The sequence below is a fragment of the Canis lupus genome, chromosome 28 (assembly GCF_003254725.2).
Source record: "Canis lupus dingo isolate Sandy chromosome 28, ASM325472v2, whole genome shotgun sequence".
Taxonomy (NCBI): Eukaryota; Metazoa; Chordata; class Mammalia; order Carnivora; family Canidae; genus Canis; species Canis lupus.
In genome coordinates, this window is record NC_064270.1 from 9,999,222 (window position 1) to 10,015,675 (window position 16,454).

A 16,454-nucleotide genomic window follows, 5' to 3' on the forward strand; every position below is an offset into this window, starting at 1 on the left:
TCTGTCCCTACACCAGGGATGGCAAATATGAGACAAACATGTGCTCCCCTCCCTCAGGGCGGATATCCCTAATCATGGCCCTCCTGTCCATGGAACCTGGATGCTGTCTCCAAGCCCATCCCAACACAGGACCAACACAAATTGATAGAAATGGCTCATGAGCTGGGACCTCTTTGCCACCTACACCCCATGCCATGCTGATAACATTCATAACCTATTATCCATTGGTTCCAGCTAAGGGTTTTCTACTCAAAGCCACTTCCAGCCTGAACTCAGCAGTCTGAGAGTGTGCAGCAGAAACACAGCCGGGCCTTGGAATCCACAGGGCTCTCCACGTTAACGGTCGGTCAGGACCTAGGAGAGCACCGCGTACAGATGGCTCTGACAGCAACTGAGCTCTGAAAGCTGGTTCCACCTCAAGCGAACACCCAGCCCTGCCTTCTGCCTCGGTTGGCGGCATCCTATTGTACGGATACGCCAGGGGAGTCCGGCTGGTGCCCGAGCTGGTGGCCACCTGGCTCGAGGCAGATAGGGCCGCCTGCCTCGCCCCTGCATCTACATCCCGATATGGCTGCACCAGCGCATTTCAGAGCCATGGCACATCTTCACTTTCCACGCAGGACTCACTTGGCCTGAGAAATACCTGCTCAGCTATTTCCCAGAAAAAAAGGATTATCCACTAGATTGGCAAGAGCAGGAAGGTAGGCCATATTCGCAAGGTTATTTAAATTTGAGAGCTCAAAATAGGTTTCATCTCATGCACCAAGCCTGCTCAACTGGTAATGTTTCTTTGAGCACTGTGAGGTGATTTCTCGGGTCCATAGAAAAGAGCACCATGGTCAAGTAGCCGTATCTACCTTTGACATGGGGGAGAAGTGGCATCCCAGGTGCCACACATTGACCATTTACAAATGTGTGTTTGAAAGATACTAAAAATCTTTCCACCCATGTAAAAGAGTATTTGCAGCAATCCTGAGGTGCGATGAAAGTTCCGATACTTACTCTCCACCCTCTCTGCCCTGCTCTGTGCCCAGGAAGGCTGATCCTGTGGACTGCATCCTCCACGACCCCTCCCCCACCCCGGGCTTCTGGTGGCATTCAGGCAGGAGGAGAGCCTGGCAGATGAGATGGAAGAAGAGGGAGAGACGTGGGCATTTCTTCCCTTCTTTCCCCCCTGTTTTGGTGCTGTGTCTCTCACAGCAGGTGCATCCCTCAGCCACTTGCCCTCCAGCTCTGTTCCAGCTCCTATTAACGCTGACCCCTCCCCATCCCTTCAGCCACAGAGGTGGCTTGCTGGCCTTCTTCGTCCCCTAACCCTGCCTCTGTAAGTAGTCTCTTCATGAAGGTCTCTTCAGTTGAAACAGCTGGGGTAAATTCTGTTTCCTGCTGAGACCCTGGCTCCCTTTGTTCTAAGAAAATCCTTCCATTATTTCCACAGCTATATAGAAATGATGACATTCACACTGGCAAGGTGATTGGCTACTTTGGCCTAAGAGAACACTTTCATTGCTTAATTCCAGCAGAATGTGACTTAGTGCTATCTTATACTTGCTGTGTTTCAACAGCCTGAGCTCACAGGAATCCACTCAGTATTGGAGAGAAGGGTGCAGTTTAGGTCCTAAGAACCAGAAGCTTCTTGGGCTATAATTTTGCATCTTACGTGCCTGATTCCAGGACCAGGCATATCTCATAAGCCCTAATAACTCCACTGTGGAATGATCTTGCATAGAGCCACACGTTAGCAGCGCAATTATGCAGGACTCATTCTGAAGACAAAGGCCCACTGGAGACTCTAAGTAGTGCAGAACGTGAAAAGATATGCCAGGCAGAGGGTAAAGGAGACCTGGGGTCCACCTCTAGGCCATAGCTACCAATAGCCGTCTCTATGACCTTGGACAAGTTACTGCCCCCTTCTCCCTGGCCCTCAGGGATCTCACAGGAAATGTGAAAAACTTAGAATAAATGATCCTAGTAGTTCCTTCTAGCTCTAACATTCTACAGGATTTTACTCTAAGATCATATCTGGTATATCTGGCTAATATTCACGAATAGTAATGAGCTTATCCTCATTTTGACTAAATTTTCTTCATAAAGGTCCAGCAACTTTAGTCTACTATGGCAGAGATTGCTTATTATCCACGGATATCTTTTCTCCCTTCTTCCATAATAATAGAACCTCTGATTTTCAGTTCCAGGTCTTCCAGAAGAAACATTCCCCAGACCCCCCATATAGCTATCTGTGGCCACATGACCAATGAGATAAAAGCCAAAGTAGCAAATGGCATCTCCTACAAACCTTCTCATACATTCTTTGTCCCTTTTACTTTTCCATGTCTCCCATGTCTAGATGGTGTTTGTGATGGTTTGAGCTCTGGATACCATCTCAGGCCATGAGGATAAAGGCCTCAATCTTAGGAGAATGAAGGGGCAAGCTGTAAGGAGATTGTATCCTGGGGAATTGCCTGGAGCAGAAGCCATATTGGACTGGCATTGCAGAACCTCCAGACTTTGATGTGAGAAAGAAACTTCTAACTTGTTTAATCAATGTTTCAGCTACCAATGTATTGTTTCTCAGCTCTAAACCTACCTTTAAAAAAAAAAAAAGATTTTTATTTTATTTATTCATGAGAGACACACAGAGAGAGGCAGAGACACAGCAGAGGGAGAAGCAGGCTCCCTGTGGGAAACCTGACATGGAACTCAATCCCAGGACCCTGAGATCACACCCTGGGCAGAAGGCAGATGCTCAATCACTAAGCCACCCAGACCCCTAAATCTACCCTTTTTCTGTCATACTTTGTGATGCTGGAGCTGGGCCATTGAAACATTATTCCTTTGCCACCTGCATGACATTAGGCTTTATCAGTAGAGGGCACTAGAGGGATAGTGCAAGAGGAAGTGATTTTTCTTCCTAGTTCAGGTGGTCTCATCTCTCTCATTCCTATGGAGTGGTTGCCAGCAGTGTCCAGGAGCCCTGCTGCTGTCCACCCTTCAGAGTGTTGCCCAGACTCCAATGGACGATGCCTCACTCATCAGTCTTTTCCTGAAACATCTCAGTGAACTCCTCCAACTTCCAGTAGACCACAGGCACACCCTCTCCTATGATGTTAGAAGGTAGGGTTGGGGTGGGGTGGGGTGGCCTCTCTCAAGTTTACTCTTCAGTCCCTAGTAATTTCTCTCCACATCTTGTTGTTTCTGTTTTCCTTAGAGTTCTCCAGTAGCCACTTCCCTTTTGCTAGTTTATAATCCTTTATATTAAATGTTTGAATTAGTTCTCAAATTACTGGTGAGATTTCAGTCTCCCAACTGGACCTCGATGGCCATAGCCAATTAATGTGGGTCCATTACTAGCAAACCCTAAATCTTAACTGACACAGCCCTGCCATCATCACCATGAAAGAAGTGAATGATATGGTACAGAATAAACTTTCTGCTTTTTAAAAATCTTCTCTTCAAAAGTTATTTGTGACAAACATGACAGATAAAAGGTTGAAGTTCCTAAATTTAAGTTTCTACAAAATGTTAAGCATTCTACAAAATGCTCATCCAATTAGAAAAGTGAGCATGATGGGGATCCCTGGGTGGCTCAGCAGTTTAGCGCCTGTCTTCGGCCCAGGGTGTGATCCTGGAGTCCCAGGATCGAGTCCCACATCAGGCTCCCTGCATGGAACCTGCTTCTCCCTCTGCCTGTGTCTCTGCCTCTATCTCTCTCTCTGTGTCTCTCATGAATAAATAAATTAAAAATCTTTTTTTAAAAAAAGAAAAGAAAAGTAAGCATGAATAGAAGAAAAAAAAGCTTATAAATAAGAAGGAAACAACAGGAGCACAAACAGGAAGTGCACATAGCAAAAGAAATACAAGTGATCAAAATAAATTGTTAAAGGTTCAAAATCATTTGAAAAGGACATACAATTATAATATAAATGCAAACTGAAGAAATAGCAAAATTATTCTTCTCTTATCAAATCAGCAAAAAATGTTTAAATTAGAATACAGAGGGACATCTGGGTAGCTCAGTGGTTGAGCGTCTGCCTCCACCTTAGGGCATGATCTCGGGGTCCAGGGATCAAGTTCCACATCGGGCTCCCTGCGAGGAGCCTGCTTCTTCCTCTGCCTATGTCTCTGCCTCTCTCTCTGTGACTCTCATAATAAATAAATAAAATCTTTAAAAAAATACAGAATGTTAATAGAGATTCAAAGGAATGAAAAAATTTGAAGGGCAATTTGAAAAGAATCAGAAGGGATTCAGTAGGGAATCAGGGAATCAGTAGGGATTTTTTTCTAAAGAAATAATGTTAAATGCACATAAAAATCCAGCAACAAGGATGACTCAAGCATCATTGTGTGTAAAAGCAAAAGAAAAGATTGGGGAAAATTTCTATGTCCAACAATAGGGGATCTATTAAACAAATTATGGAGCATCTACACAATGATGCACAAAACAACTTAAGTCAACATTACAGAAGTGCATCTATTACATAAATAGCTTTACTATCATGGAAAGAGAGTCATGATACTCAAGTGAAAATGAAACACCAGCAGGTTCAAAGCAGTATATACAGCACTTAAAGAAAAAATAGAAGCACGTCTAAGAATTTTTTGGAGTAATACACAACAAAATGTCAACAATTACTTCTAGGCCATGGAATTACCAGAAATTTTTGCTCTTGCTTGCTCTTTATATTTTCTAAATGTTCTTCAGTGGATGTGTATTAGCTGTGTAATTAAGAAAACTGTTTTATGTTAAAAAATAACATGCCCATGTCAAGGACACCTCAATGCTTATTGAGCATGCCTTGATGAACTCATTCATGTTTCCACTCTGATCTTGAGATGCATCTCATCTTGGTGCCTCTCCCACACACAGACCATGATCTCCCTCCCATCTTCTTTTCCTTTCCATTCCCAAGGCCATAGCCCAATTCTGGTCCTCATGCTCTCAGACCTAGACCTCCTGGTAGTCCTCCTATTTCCTGCTTCTACAGATCCTAAGCATTATATGTCTTCATTATAATAGTCCTCTGCTCAAGAAACATCAATAGCTCCCCATTTCTTAAAAGACATGTTTCAAATGTGTCAGCTTGGCATCCACTATTCCAAGGTAGGCCAAGATCATGGCTTACCACCCCAGCTTACCAGGAAGGCTTCCTTGATTTTCTTATGGTGATTGCTACCTTTTCCAAATCCCTCTGGTATCTCATTCACTCAGTTTTTCATTTGGTAAATACCGCTTGAGCACCCACCACATGCCAGGCACTGTGCCGATGACCGGGAAACCAAGTGAGTCTTGTTTCTATGCCTGGAGCTCATTGTCTCATATGGAGACAGACACTGAGCAAATAATCATACCAATAGCTATACCCAGTAATGGACTGTAAAAATGCCATGCAGAGAAACAAAGATGATGAGAGATTTAAGACATCAGGGCCTAGGAAGGCCTCAGAGGGCCAGGGATAGGGAAAAGGATATGTATGCTGAGGGTCCTCAGCAGATCTGATTTTGTAAACAGGATCAAGCATGAGTTTCAAAAGGACCACTCAAGCGACAACGTGGAAAAGAGACTGCAGGAAGCAAGTGGGGCAGCAGGAAGATGTGTTCAGGCATGGTCACCATTAGCCCAGCTGGGCGCCCACTTTAGACTAAACGATGGCAGTGGAGGTGGAGGGAAGGGGACTGGCAGCATTTGGGCTGGACTGCATGAGAGGGGAAGGAAGAGACAGGTATCCAGGGTGGCGTGGGGATTCTGGTTGAAGCACTTGGGTGGACTCTGGTACCATGTAGTACCTGCCACCACAGAGCCCAGTCCTCAGGGAGCCAGGCTGACTCTGAGACGGGGTGAGAGGATGGGAAACCAGTGCCAGCTCAGTGCGGGGGAGAACTGACCCAGGAACTTGAGAAAGAGCTCCTGTAGAAGGTAGCCTGCTCCTGTGGGAAACTGGCTCAGGCACGACTCACATCAACTCAAGGCCAGTAACCCAGGTGGGAGGAAGGGGCGGAGGCTGGGTGCAAATTGCAGGATGAGCGGGGAGATAAGTGGCCCAGCTGGCGGAGCAGGCAAAGACTCGGGGCTGAACATCAACACTCAAGTGCTCGTGCAGGCGAGCCTGAGAATATTTATTGGTAATTGACAGAAGTGGTTAGAGGGTGGCGTGATCATAGATAGGTCTGTAACCAATCAGCAGGAAAGCTCGGTTCCTGTTGCTATGTTTGCATCCAGGCAGAACTGTATTATGAACAGGCTAAGAGGATACCATGAGAAACCTGCTTATATGCGTTTGGTTTATCTGTCATCCTCCCTCTGCTTCATGGATGAGAGCAAGCGAGCTGTGGAGCAATAAATTATCACTCGCCACATGCTATGGATCCCAAGAGAACTCTTTGCAGCCCTGAGAGGGAGAGATAAGCATACAGAGGCCACAGAGATTGTCACTTAGAGAGAAATTCTTAAATAGGGAGCAATAACAGGAGTAATAGTAACCACAGCAAGGAGAGGAGCCAACGATTATTAACTGCTTGCTGAACACTTTTGTCCACTGCCTAACTTAACCCTCCAACAAACCTATTAGATGGGTTTTCGTATCATTCCCATTTTCCAAATGAGAAGACAGGCTCAGAGAGGTAAAGAAATTTAGTGAAAACCACACAAGCAGTGAGGACAGAGGCAAGGTTTCATGCCATGGGCTGCCTGAGCCCCAAAAAGTCTCTTAAAAATGACATTTCACTGATCTGCTCTGTCACCCAAATGGCCCATTCACCCAGAGTATCCTTGGGGAAACATGCACCACCTAAGTCCTCTACCTCCAGGGTGAAGAGAGTGACCGGTCCCGTCATCCTCAACCAACCTGACACCATGGAGTGCCATGAACCGAGAGCCTTCAGGGACAGATGCCTTTCAACACTTTGTATCATTCTCCTCTAGGCTCTGGGACTGAGAGCACTTTGAAGGCCAGAATTGTCTCATCCTCATTGGAGTCCTGGCCCCGGATAGAGAAAAAGGTAGGGAGAAGGCGGCAGGCTATGGTGCTCTGGGGAGCAAGCACACCAATGACCTTCATTGGGCAGCACAGAGGCGCTGGTTGACAGTGTGGAGAGATCCGGGAGAAGGGAAGTGGCTCCAGGTTTGGAGAGGCCACATGCTCAGGGAAGACAACAAGGGTTGGAGGATCCTGTCCCATTATGGATGAGTTCGGTGTCCCATGCAGGCCCCAGCCCAGCTTCTCCCCTGTGTAGCACTTGGACATCTCCCAGTGCCCACAGATCATAAGAGCCCAGAGCATCTCCCGTGAGTGCTCAGATCATCTCCTGGCTATTTGAGAGACCAGTGGAGAGAGGAGAAGGAAAAGAGCTTTGAAAACCATCAGGCATGGCCCAAAGCTCTAAGGCAATGCTGTAATCACTGCAAAGGTTAATAGCTTAGTTCTTCTTTTGAAAAGCACGGTGAGGGGTAAGAAGGCAAAGGTTTGGGGAATCAATGAAGTTACATCCTCTATGCAGATTGCTTGACTATGGGTCCATAGCAGAAGGACTGTGCCACCATCAAATGTGATGTGGATCCAAATCCTGCTTGCACCTCAGCTATTTGCAACATGAAAGAACGAATGCTTTTATTTTTTAAGTTTTTTTAAAAAGATTTTAGTTAATTATTGGAGAGAGAGAGCATGAACAGGGGGACAAAGGGAGAAGGAAAAGCAGACTCCCCGCTAAGCAGGGAATATAATATGGGGCTTGATCCCAGAACCCTGGGATCATGACCTGAGCTGAAGGCAGGTGGTTACCAACTCAGACACTCAGGTGCCCTGAGGAATGAATGCTTTTAGAAAGAGGAATGGCTGGGGAAGAAGGGGGGAGGGGGAGCCATTGGCTGAATGGAGGCTTGAGCCCAATGCCATTCACACATCTCCAAATAGTCGGGGGTTGGCTTCTCAGTGGATCCTAGACACCCAGTTGGCTTGCAGGGCACGGAACCACCCCCTCACCCCCACCCCTGATCCAGCAGAGCATCAAGGAAGCCAGACAGTCATGGCAGATTGTTTTCAGACCAAGGTCTTTAAGTATAGAGGATTGGTGCAGCATTGGTGTTGTCAGGAAACATAAAGCTCTGGTAACATTATCTGGCTTTGGTTGTTCAGATACTCAGTTTCTTGCCACTTGGAAACCTTGTCGAATTTCGGTGGGATGATAATAATAAAAACAATAATATTTACTGAATATTTGCCATGTTCCAGGCACTATGCAAAGGCTTTGTCTATTTTAACTCCTGTAATCTTCATAATAACTCTATGTTGTAGATATTAGTATCCATATTTTATGGTTGAGGAAACTGAGATTCAGAGGGCTTAAGCAAGTTGCTTAGGGTCCCAGAGCCATTAACTGGTATAGTCAGAATCTGAACTTGGGCACTCTGTCTGTAGAGTCTACCCACTTAGCCCCTGGGCTCTCTCAGCACAGAAGGTGGTGCTGCTCATGGGACTCAATTTATCCACACACTTTTTGGACATGACAGGTTCTCCAAGGGCCACAAGATGACTGCAATATTTCATATTTATTGAATGATTCCATTTGTGAAGCACAGTATCAAGTGCCTTTCTCATAACAAGCTTACAAAATAGGAGTTTCTATTAACCTTATATAGACAAGGAAGCTGAGGCTTGAAAGACTTTGAGACTTGCCCAAGGTCTCACAGCTCTAAGTTACAGAGCCGAGAAGGAGAACCTCAGTCAACCTGTCTCCAAAGCTTGGGTCCAGAACCAGCAGGCTGGCTAGGAGCCTACCCAGTTGTGTCCCGAGAATGGCTGGAGAATCAGTGAGAAGCGGAGGTCCTGAACCGACCGCAGGAGGTACTGCTTCATGGGACAACCTGCGGACCTGTCTACACCTGGCTTCTCTCAGCAGCCTCTCCTTGCAGAGGAGGCCATGCCTAGCCCTGAGCTGGACACTTCCAGGGACAGGAGTAGCTCCAATTGGCACTTAGGTGCCCCTCCCTTGTCCCATTGGACAGAGGATTAAAGAATATGCTCCCAACATACATGCCACTCCCAGAAGAGGGTGTGAGACACGGATCACTGGAGGATTGGCAAAGAGAGAGAAGAGAACATAGGTTCCACGGTGTCAGAGTTGGGGATCCATGTTGGATGATGCCATTGAGGACTTTGTCTTCAGAACTTGAGCTCTGTCTACAAACACAACATCAGGAGTCACAGGACTATCAATGTCAAGCAGAAGGTCTGGGCAAGAAGCTCAGTTTCACCATGTGCAAAATGGGAACTGACACAGTTGCCGGTTTACTCCTGGGGGCTGGCTAAAGATCGAGGGGGTGGTATTCTTGCTATCACTCAGCTTTTGGACCATTCTCACCCAAAGGGGGCCTCCCCTCTACCAGACACTGTTTGCCCCAATGTGCGTGTTGGCCACTGTTGGGACCTCTGGGTTCCATTGGGTATCTAATGGCCATGCTCTCTCTGCTTGCTGGAGTTGCTGTGTCTCTGTATGATCATTACTCAGGAGCCGAGCACTTCATTTCCTCCCCCAACTCAGCCCTAGCCAGTCCTCACCTTCACTTACTTTAAAAAAAATCTTTATTGAGCTATAACTCACATGTCATAACACTCACCCTTCAAAGCATTTAGGAGACACTGTTTACCAATAATTATTATCAGGTCTGATCGAAGAATCCATAACTACACTACATGAAATCAATTGTTCATTTATTACGAGAATTCAAATTCCTCTATAGCATGTCAACAAAAGAGCTCAAGAAAGAGTTGTATCTTCTCTGTGCTCTAATGATGTACATGTCAATCACTGAACACCTGCCTGTGCCAGAAGCTGTGCTAAGCACTTGACAAATATTGAATCATTTAATTGTTTCAGCAACCTCAAATAGTGAATATTAACAGTTCTTTCCAAGTGAGGAAATGGAGGCTCAGAGAGGTTAAGTACCTTACTCAAGGTCACAAAGCCCTGCATAGGCAGCAGATTTTGAATCCAAGTCTGTCAGGTGTCAAAACCTGTGCTCTCACCCACCACAGGCCCTGCCACAGGGCACGTCAGGGGGTGATATATTAGAAAGAGAGATGAACTAGATTCTGTTCCTGCCTGGAGAAGTGGGAAAATAAACTTTCATTTCCATACAGCCCTGAAATATTTTGACTCCATCAGATCAGCACCTGCCCATCAGCAAGGACACCACGACAACTAGAAATGACAATAAAGTTGTAAAATGCCAGCTGCCGTCCCCTGAGTGTGGCCCACAGGGGAGTATGGGAGTCTGACAGGAGAGAGTAGGGGTGCCAGGGAGATGAGAACAGGCTATGTTGGGAAGACAGGCCTCTAAGAGGCATCATGGAAAACTCAAAACTGTGCTTACGAAACCAAGGCATCTGCTCCTGCCACGAGGGATGGAAACTCCAGGGGTGAGGGCTAAGCACTTCCCAGGACCCCATGATCTCCCAACTCGGAGCCCACTAGGTCAGGTCTGCCTCACTACTTTGCAGGCTAACGGTGAGCTAGGAGGTCCCTTCAGCTACAGACCCAATCCACATAGGGTCAAAATCATCATTCCCTCATTCGGCAAATATTAATAAGTATCCCACAATGTGCTAGGCACCACTCGAGGCACTGAGCTTAGAGCAGCGGCCAAAACAGACAAAAATCTCTGACCTCACAGAGTAGGACATTCCAGCCTTGCATCAGTAATGTGAGGGCTGCTGGCAAAAGCTGTCCCAGAGAGTACTGTCCTCAAGGTCCCTGCGTGGCTCTGAAAATCAAGGCCTGATTGGTAAAGTCAGGTGCCTGGGAGAGAATGACAAGGTAGAGTAGGGCCCCACTTTCCAGACAGAAGTAAGGTCTGAAAGTGTGGGAGGGATGCGAGCTTCCTCATGAGGAAAGAGTAGTTCCCAGACCAACCACTGGCTCCTAAGCTATAAGCCACCAGAGACTATATTTATTTATGTAGCAATAGATTTTTTTTATCATATATGAACATGGAGTAGTGAGGAAGGCCCTGGTATTTATCAAGCCGCCAGCTGAAAAGGAAAGCTGGCTGTCGGCCAGTTTCCTTGGGTTTAATAAATCCAAAAGGCCATACAGTATTTTACAGTTTACAAAGCACTTTTTCATCATTTGAGTTTCATGTAGACAATTTTGGTGACCTATGTCACACATCCTCAGCTTAACTCTGGGCAATTCCATGTATCACTGCATATCTCCCCACATTTCTACTTAAGAGCTTTTTTTGAATCTGTAGTGACCATGGTGCCTGCACACAGACGCAGGCTGGATATACTGGAAAGTTAATGCCTGGAGGAGCATGGCAGGTCCTATTTTCCCAAACTGGCTGAGACAACACCCCCTATTCCACATGCTCTTTTAACAATATGACTTTGATACTCTTCCCATGGAGAGCTGCGTCTATATTCCTTCCTCTGCAATCTGCAAAGGCTTGTGACTATGATGGAAATGAGAATACGCAGCTCCTGAAGCAAGGTCACATAAGGCAATATAGCTTCCATCTGGTTCTCTTGGGACGTGTGCACTTAGAATCAAGCAGCCATGCTGTGAGGAAGCCCAACTAGCCCACGTGGAGAGACCACACAGAGGAGCCACTTGTAGGTGTTCTGGCCAATAGTCCAACTGAGCTCTGGGCAACAGCCAGCCTCAAACCACCAGATGTAAGTGAATGGGGCTCCAGATGATTCCAGCCCCCCTCTCCCATCACCACCACCTGTAAATCTTCCCAGCAGAGGGTCAGACATTGCAGAGCAGAGACAAATCACCTCTGTGGTGCCCCTTCTAAATTCCTGATCTGGAGAATCACCAAAACAATAAAATGGCTATTGTTCTATGACACTGAGTTTGGGTGGGCTTTTTTTTTTTTTTACATTGGAAACAAAAGAAGGAAGAGCAGACAATGAAGGATAGCAGCCTTTGGAGAAACCCTCCAGCCTCTCATTGTATGGGCAAGGAATTCTACAAGACTTTCTGGAAGCTGTGCAGGGGTCCTGGTGGGTGTAAGATTCCATCAACAAAAGCACCTACTTCAGTTCACTTCCTTCATTGGATTTCCTCCTCCCTTGTTCTACTCTTCCTGCTTCATTGGGATCACCTTCCTAATGAACTATCTACACACAAGTCCTTGTCCGAGGAATCCAGCTATAACTAGCTGCAGGTCACCCTACAAGGCAAGTAGTTTATTCCCATCCCCATTTTGCAGATGAGAAGATTAAGACATAGAGAGGCGAAGTGACTTGCTCAAGGCCACAGAGGGAGTAAAAGGGATAAGGACCCAGGCCTTCTGGTGCTGAATCCAGCTAAAGAATCGTGGGTGAGAGCAAATGGGCAGGAAAAGCCCTCAGAAGCTTTGCAAAGGTTTCTTTCAGAAGCATGGTGGTTGCGAGGATGTCTTATAATTCACTGTCAATTGAACCCTTGGCCACACTTAGAGTATCAGATGAAAACCAAACAGCAGAGCCGGCTGTGTACTGCTGGCAGAGACCGTGCCCAGAAAGCCCAGTGTACCTTACCAGCCCCAGGCCAGGAGGACTGCACACATTCACTCCCAGTCCCCCAGCATCTGATTTGAAAAGCATCCCTTCTCACAGCATTAGGTAGATTGTTTATTAGTAAATTTAAATGTTATAGTTTAAAACTTGCTTCAAAGGTCCACATGGAGATGTCCTTTCACCAAGTTTCTAGAAAACCTGTTTGTAAAGAACCTAAATATATAGCTAGGCACTGTTTAAAGCACTTTACTAGGAATCATCCTCATTTATAAACAAGGACATTATGGCACAGAGAAATTAAGTGTCTTGCCCAAGATCACACAGAATGTAAATGCAGAGGAAATGGTGAAATTCGTAAATGGTGAAAAATGGTTTTAAAAATGGTAAGAGTGGCAAAATGGTAAATAGTAAAATAGTAAATGGAGAAACACTTACTAGTTTGGTCAGCCTCTGAGAGACCGAGTTGGAAGCACAGGTCACAGAATCACAGAACACAAAGTAGAAAGGATCCAGGAGCACAAATTCAAATGCCCTCCTGGTGTGAAGTGGGCACAAGGCAAGACCCCCAACGTGGGCCAAGAGAACCAGCTCCTTGGGCCTGTCAGTTTGCAACCCCAGCAAGTCTAATGACCTCATCCTGGAGATGAGCAACTGAGGCCCAAAGAGGAGGGGACTTGTCCAAGGTAACACAGCTCCAAGAGGCCAGGACCAGATCCCATACTCTCCTCTCTAAACCGTGTCTGCAGCATAATGGAGGCTCCCACCCAAGAAGGGACAGGTGGTGGTGGTGGTGGGGGGAATGTTTTAGATTCAAAGCCCTGAAGCCCTCCTTCTTGGCAGAGGAGTCAGGAAGTTAGGACTTGACTGGGATCGGATGAGAGGCTGCCCCTAAACATTTGGTTTAAATGTGGAACCAAGCAATGCAGTGTTCCCCCTGAGCTGAGTGGCATATCCTTCCGTTGGGACCTCAGTGCCTGGTGAACTGCTTTTTTTTTTTTTTTCTTTTAGGAAAGAAAGCTTTTCCTAATTCAGGGAATTTCCAGAAGCACGGACAGACTGAGATGTGACCTTTCCCCAGGTCTCCCTTGCCATCGCCCTCTTCTGGCCACTCTTAGAATGAGCACAGCTTGAGGAGAGGCCAAGGCTACTGGAAGACCAAGGATGGCTGTGGAGCACGGAGGGGGCTGGAACCAATCTCCCGAGATTCTCTACTCTCCAGCCCTGCCCACCCATCCCATCCAGTCTGCAGACTCACAGAACACGCGGGCCCTGGTTATCCAGCATTTTCTACAAAATTATTGGGGAGAAATGAGGCCCCAAGGGGCAAGCCTGCCTTAGGGTTATTCCATAAGGCTGCCACTGGGAGGTGGGGGCCTCTCTCAGACTTATGCCTCTTTCACCCAGATTTCCAGCATGCACACCAGCACCCAGCACACCAGAGGTGCTCAGTACATTCTTGAACAAGCCGATGACGGCTTCTTGAGTCCAGACCCCCGATGCCCACATTAGCTCCCAGAGGCCCCAACACAGATCCAGTAGCGTCCAGGATCTGACAGTTTGTTTCAGGCGATGGTTGATTCACCTCCTTACCCTCCCCACCCCTCCACCCCCACCCCCATTTTCACAGCCTCAGCTTCTGTGTTTTCGGGGCAAGGCCGCCACCATTCCAACAGTGCTCTGGAGACCCTTCTCCCTGGTCACGAGCTGGGTCCCATGAGGAATTGAGATACCTCAGTCGGGACATGCTACCTGCTGATGTTCTCTCAAATGACCCAGGAACCCACACTTCTGCCCACCTTCCTAACTCAGAAGCCCCACCAGGCACAGCAAAGGTGAGTACTCTGCAGGACTACTCCCGCAAGGGAAAAGCAGGCCCCTCAAGTCTGGTTTGAGCTTCAGCCTTCGCAAGATTCTCAGGTCTCACAGCCTCTGGGGCCTCCGGCCTCCTAGTGGCCTGGTCTTCCGCGGACCCGGCCCAGTTCTGGTCTGTCGGGCCTGCAGCCTGGCCCTCAGCCAGGTCGTTACGGGACCACCTCGTTATTCATTCGCAGAGAATTTCCCCACGCACCATGAGGCCTCCTAGAATGACTGTCCCCAGTTCGGAGACGAGGGGATTGCGGCTGCTAGAGGTCTCCAGGGGGTGAAGAAGTGGGGCCACGGGGGGCGGCCGACCGCTGTCTGGGGGAGCAGGCGGGCCGCGCTCCCCGCTCCCAGGGCTCAGGCCCGCCGCCGCCTCCCGGGAGCGCGGGGCCGCTCGCACCTCCGGGACTCCGCGCCCGGCCCGGGGGCGCTGCCGCCGCGAGCGCTGGGGCTGGAGGCCACGCCCCTCGGGACGCACGAGCCGCTGGTGGCTCCGGGATCCGAGCGGCGGCGCCGGGGCCGAGAGCGCGCCAGAGGGACCCGCGCGCCCGCCGGCGCCGCTTCCTGAGGGACTCCAGCACCTGCCGGCTTCCATCTCCGCCACCCCAGGCCCGGGCCGCGCCGAGGGGGCCTCGGGGAAGTTTGCGGCCCCTCGGGGCACGTGCGTTCTCCCTCGGCTCCCACTTTCCGCGTCCCCGCTGTGCAGCGTTTCGGGGTTTGTTCTTCTCTTCCCTGGAGCACGCACGAGACCTCGGGAAACTTTGCGCACAACTTGCAAACGCCCGGAACGGGGCCCGGGGCTCCCTCGAGCCGGGGAGGGGCGCGCCCAGTCCCGCACCTGGACGTCGGGCGGCCCGGCCCCTGGCTCCTCGGCTGTGGGCGCGCTCCCGACGCCGCCCCCCGGGGCGCTCCGCGGGCCTGCGCCCGGGACGTCCCAGCCGGAGCGGCATTGTCTTCCCGGGGAGCGGGGGAACCTCGGGGGAGGGGCGGGGAGGGGCCGGCCGCGCGGGCTAGCCCACTACTCATTTGCATTTCAAAGGCAAACTTCTGCCGGACTTCCCCGGCCGCCGCGGCGGCGGACCTACCGGCTTTGCACGGGTCGTGGTAGTGCTCCAGCGGCGGCTCCGCGCCGTCCTCGCCTTCCAGCGCCGAGGAGTCCCGGGCGGCCTCCGAGCGCTCCGCGAGCCCCCCCGCGCCGCGGGGCAGCGGCGGCGGCAGCAGCAGCAGCAGAGACAGCAGCAGAGGCCCCGGGGCCCCGAGAGCAGCTGCCCCGGGCATGGTTGCGAGGCGCCGACGGAGACCGCGGGAGTCGCGTGCGCGGAAAGCTCGGCTCGGGCCAGGGACCGTGCGCCCGGGAGGTCGGCGGCGGCCGGGCGCACGATCAGACACGGCTGCCCGGCATGGCTCGGGCGCGGAGCGAGCAGGGCCGGCGGCCGGGGCCGCGTCGGGGCGCCCGGGGAGCCGCCGCTCGGAGCTCCTTGCCCGGCGGCCGAGGCTGCGGCGGCTGCGACTGTGGCGGTGGTGGCGGTGGTGGGAGCAGTGGCCGCCCCGCCCCTCCGCCCGGGCTGGACCACACAGGCCTCGCCAGGGGCCCGGGGCAGCCAATCACTCGGGCGCCCGAGGCGAGGCCCCTCCTCTTCCCGGCACCTCCGCAACTTCGGAGGAAGCGGAGCGAGGTGAAGATGCTGTAGGCAAGGACCCGGGGCCCCCGGGCCCCCCCCGGCCTCCCCCCGGCCCCCGAGAGCGCTGCTCCTGAAGATCAAGGCTGGACTTCCCGCCTAGTTTCACTCGCCTCAGTCACTTTACAACTCCCGGACGCACACGTGGCGGCTGCGAGCTCAGGGCCAGGAGCCCCCCGTGAGCGGTCGGCGTCGTCATCCACTGGCTCTGCTTTCGGACAGTTAATCTCGCTGGTAGCTTTCAACTCGTAAAAACCAAAGATGACGATTCTCCCAGCTTTCTCAACATCCCTCGTCCAGCCATGAAGGACGCTGGCTGCAGCACCCACCTCACCAAACGTAGTGGCTGCTGATATGGGTGCCTTAGGGGAAGAATTATTTAAAACGACAGATTTCCCCTCTCGGTGACCCAACC

The 16,454-nt window shown here is 50.0% G+C and overlaps 1 protein-coding gene and 1 long non-coding RNA gene across 3 annotated transcripts in view; one reads left to right on the forward strand and one right to left on the reverse strand.

The window, feature by feature from the left end:
* TLL2 (tolloid like 2) overlaps positions 1-15,689 on the reverse strand; it is a 122,290-nt gene extending 106,601 nt beyond the window's left edge. The window contains exon 1 of one of the 2 annotated variants that reach the window (XM_025466750.3): positions 15,446-15,689. In XM_025466750.3, coding sequence (XP_025322535.1) covers positions 15,446-15,638 — 193 coding nt within the window. In that variant the 5' untranslated portion in view covers positions 15,639-15,689. The remainder of the gene's footprint in view (positions 1-15,445) is intronic. The other variant, XM_049103314.1, reaches the window with a different exon arrangement.
* On the forward strand, positions 366-14,680 carry LOC112672120 (uncharacterized). The gene is made up of 3 exons (XR_003144052.3): positions 366-701; positions 6,920-6,996; positions 13,509-14,680. It is a non-coding gene; the product is annotated as an uncharacterized LOC112672120 (long non-coding RNA).
* Positions 15,690-16,454: the final 765 nt, after the last annotated feature.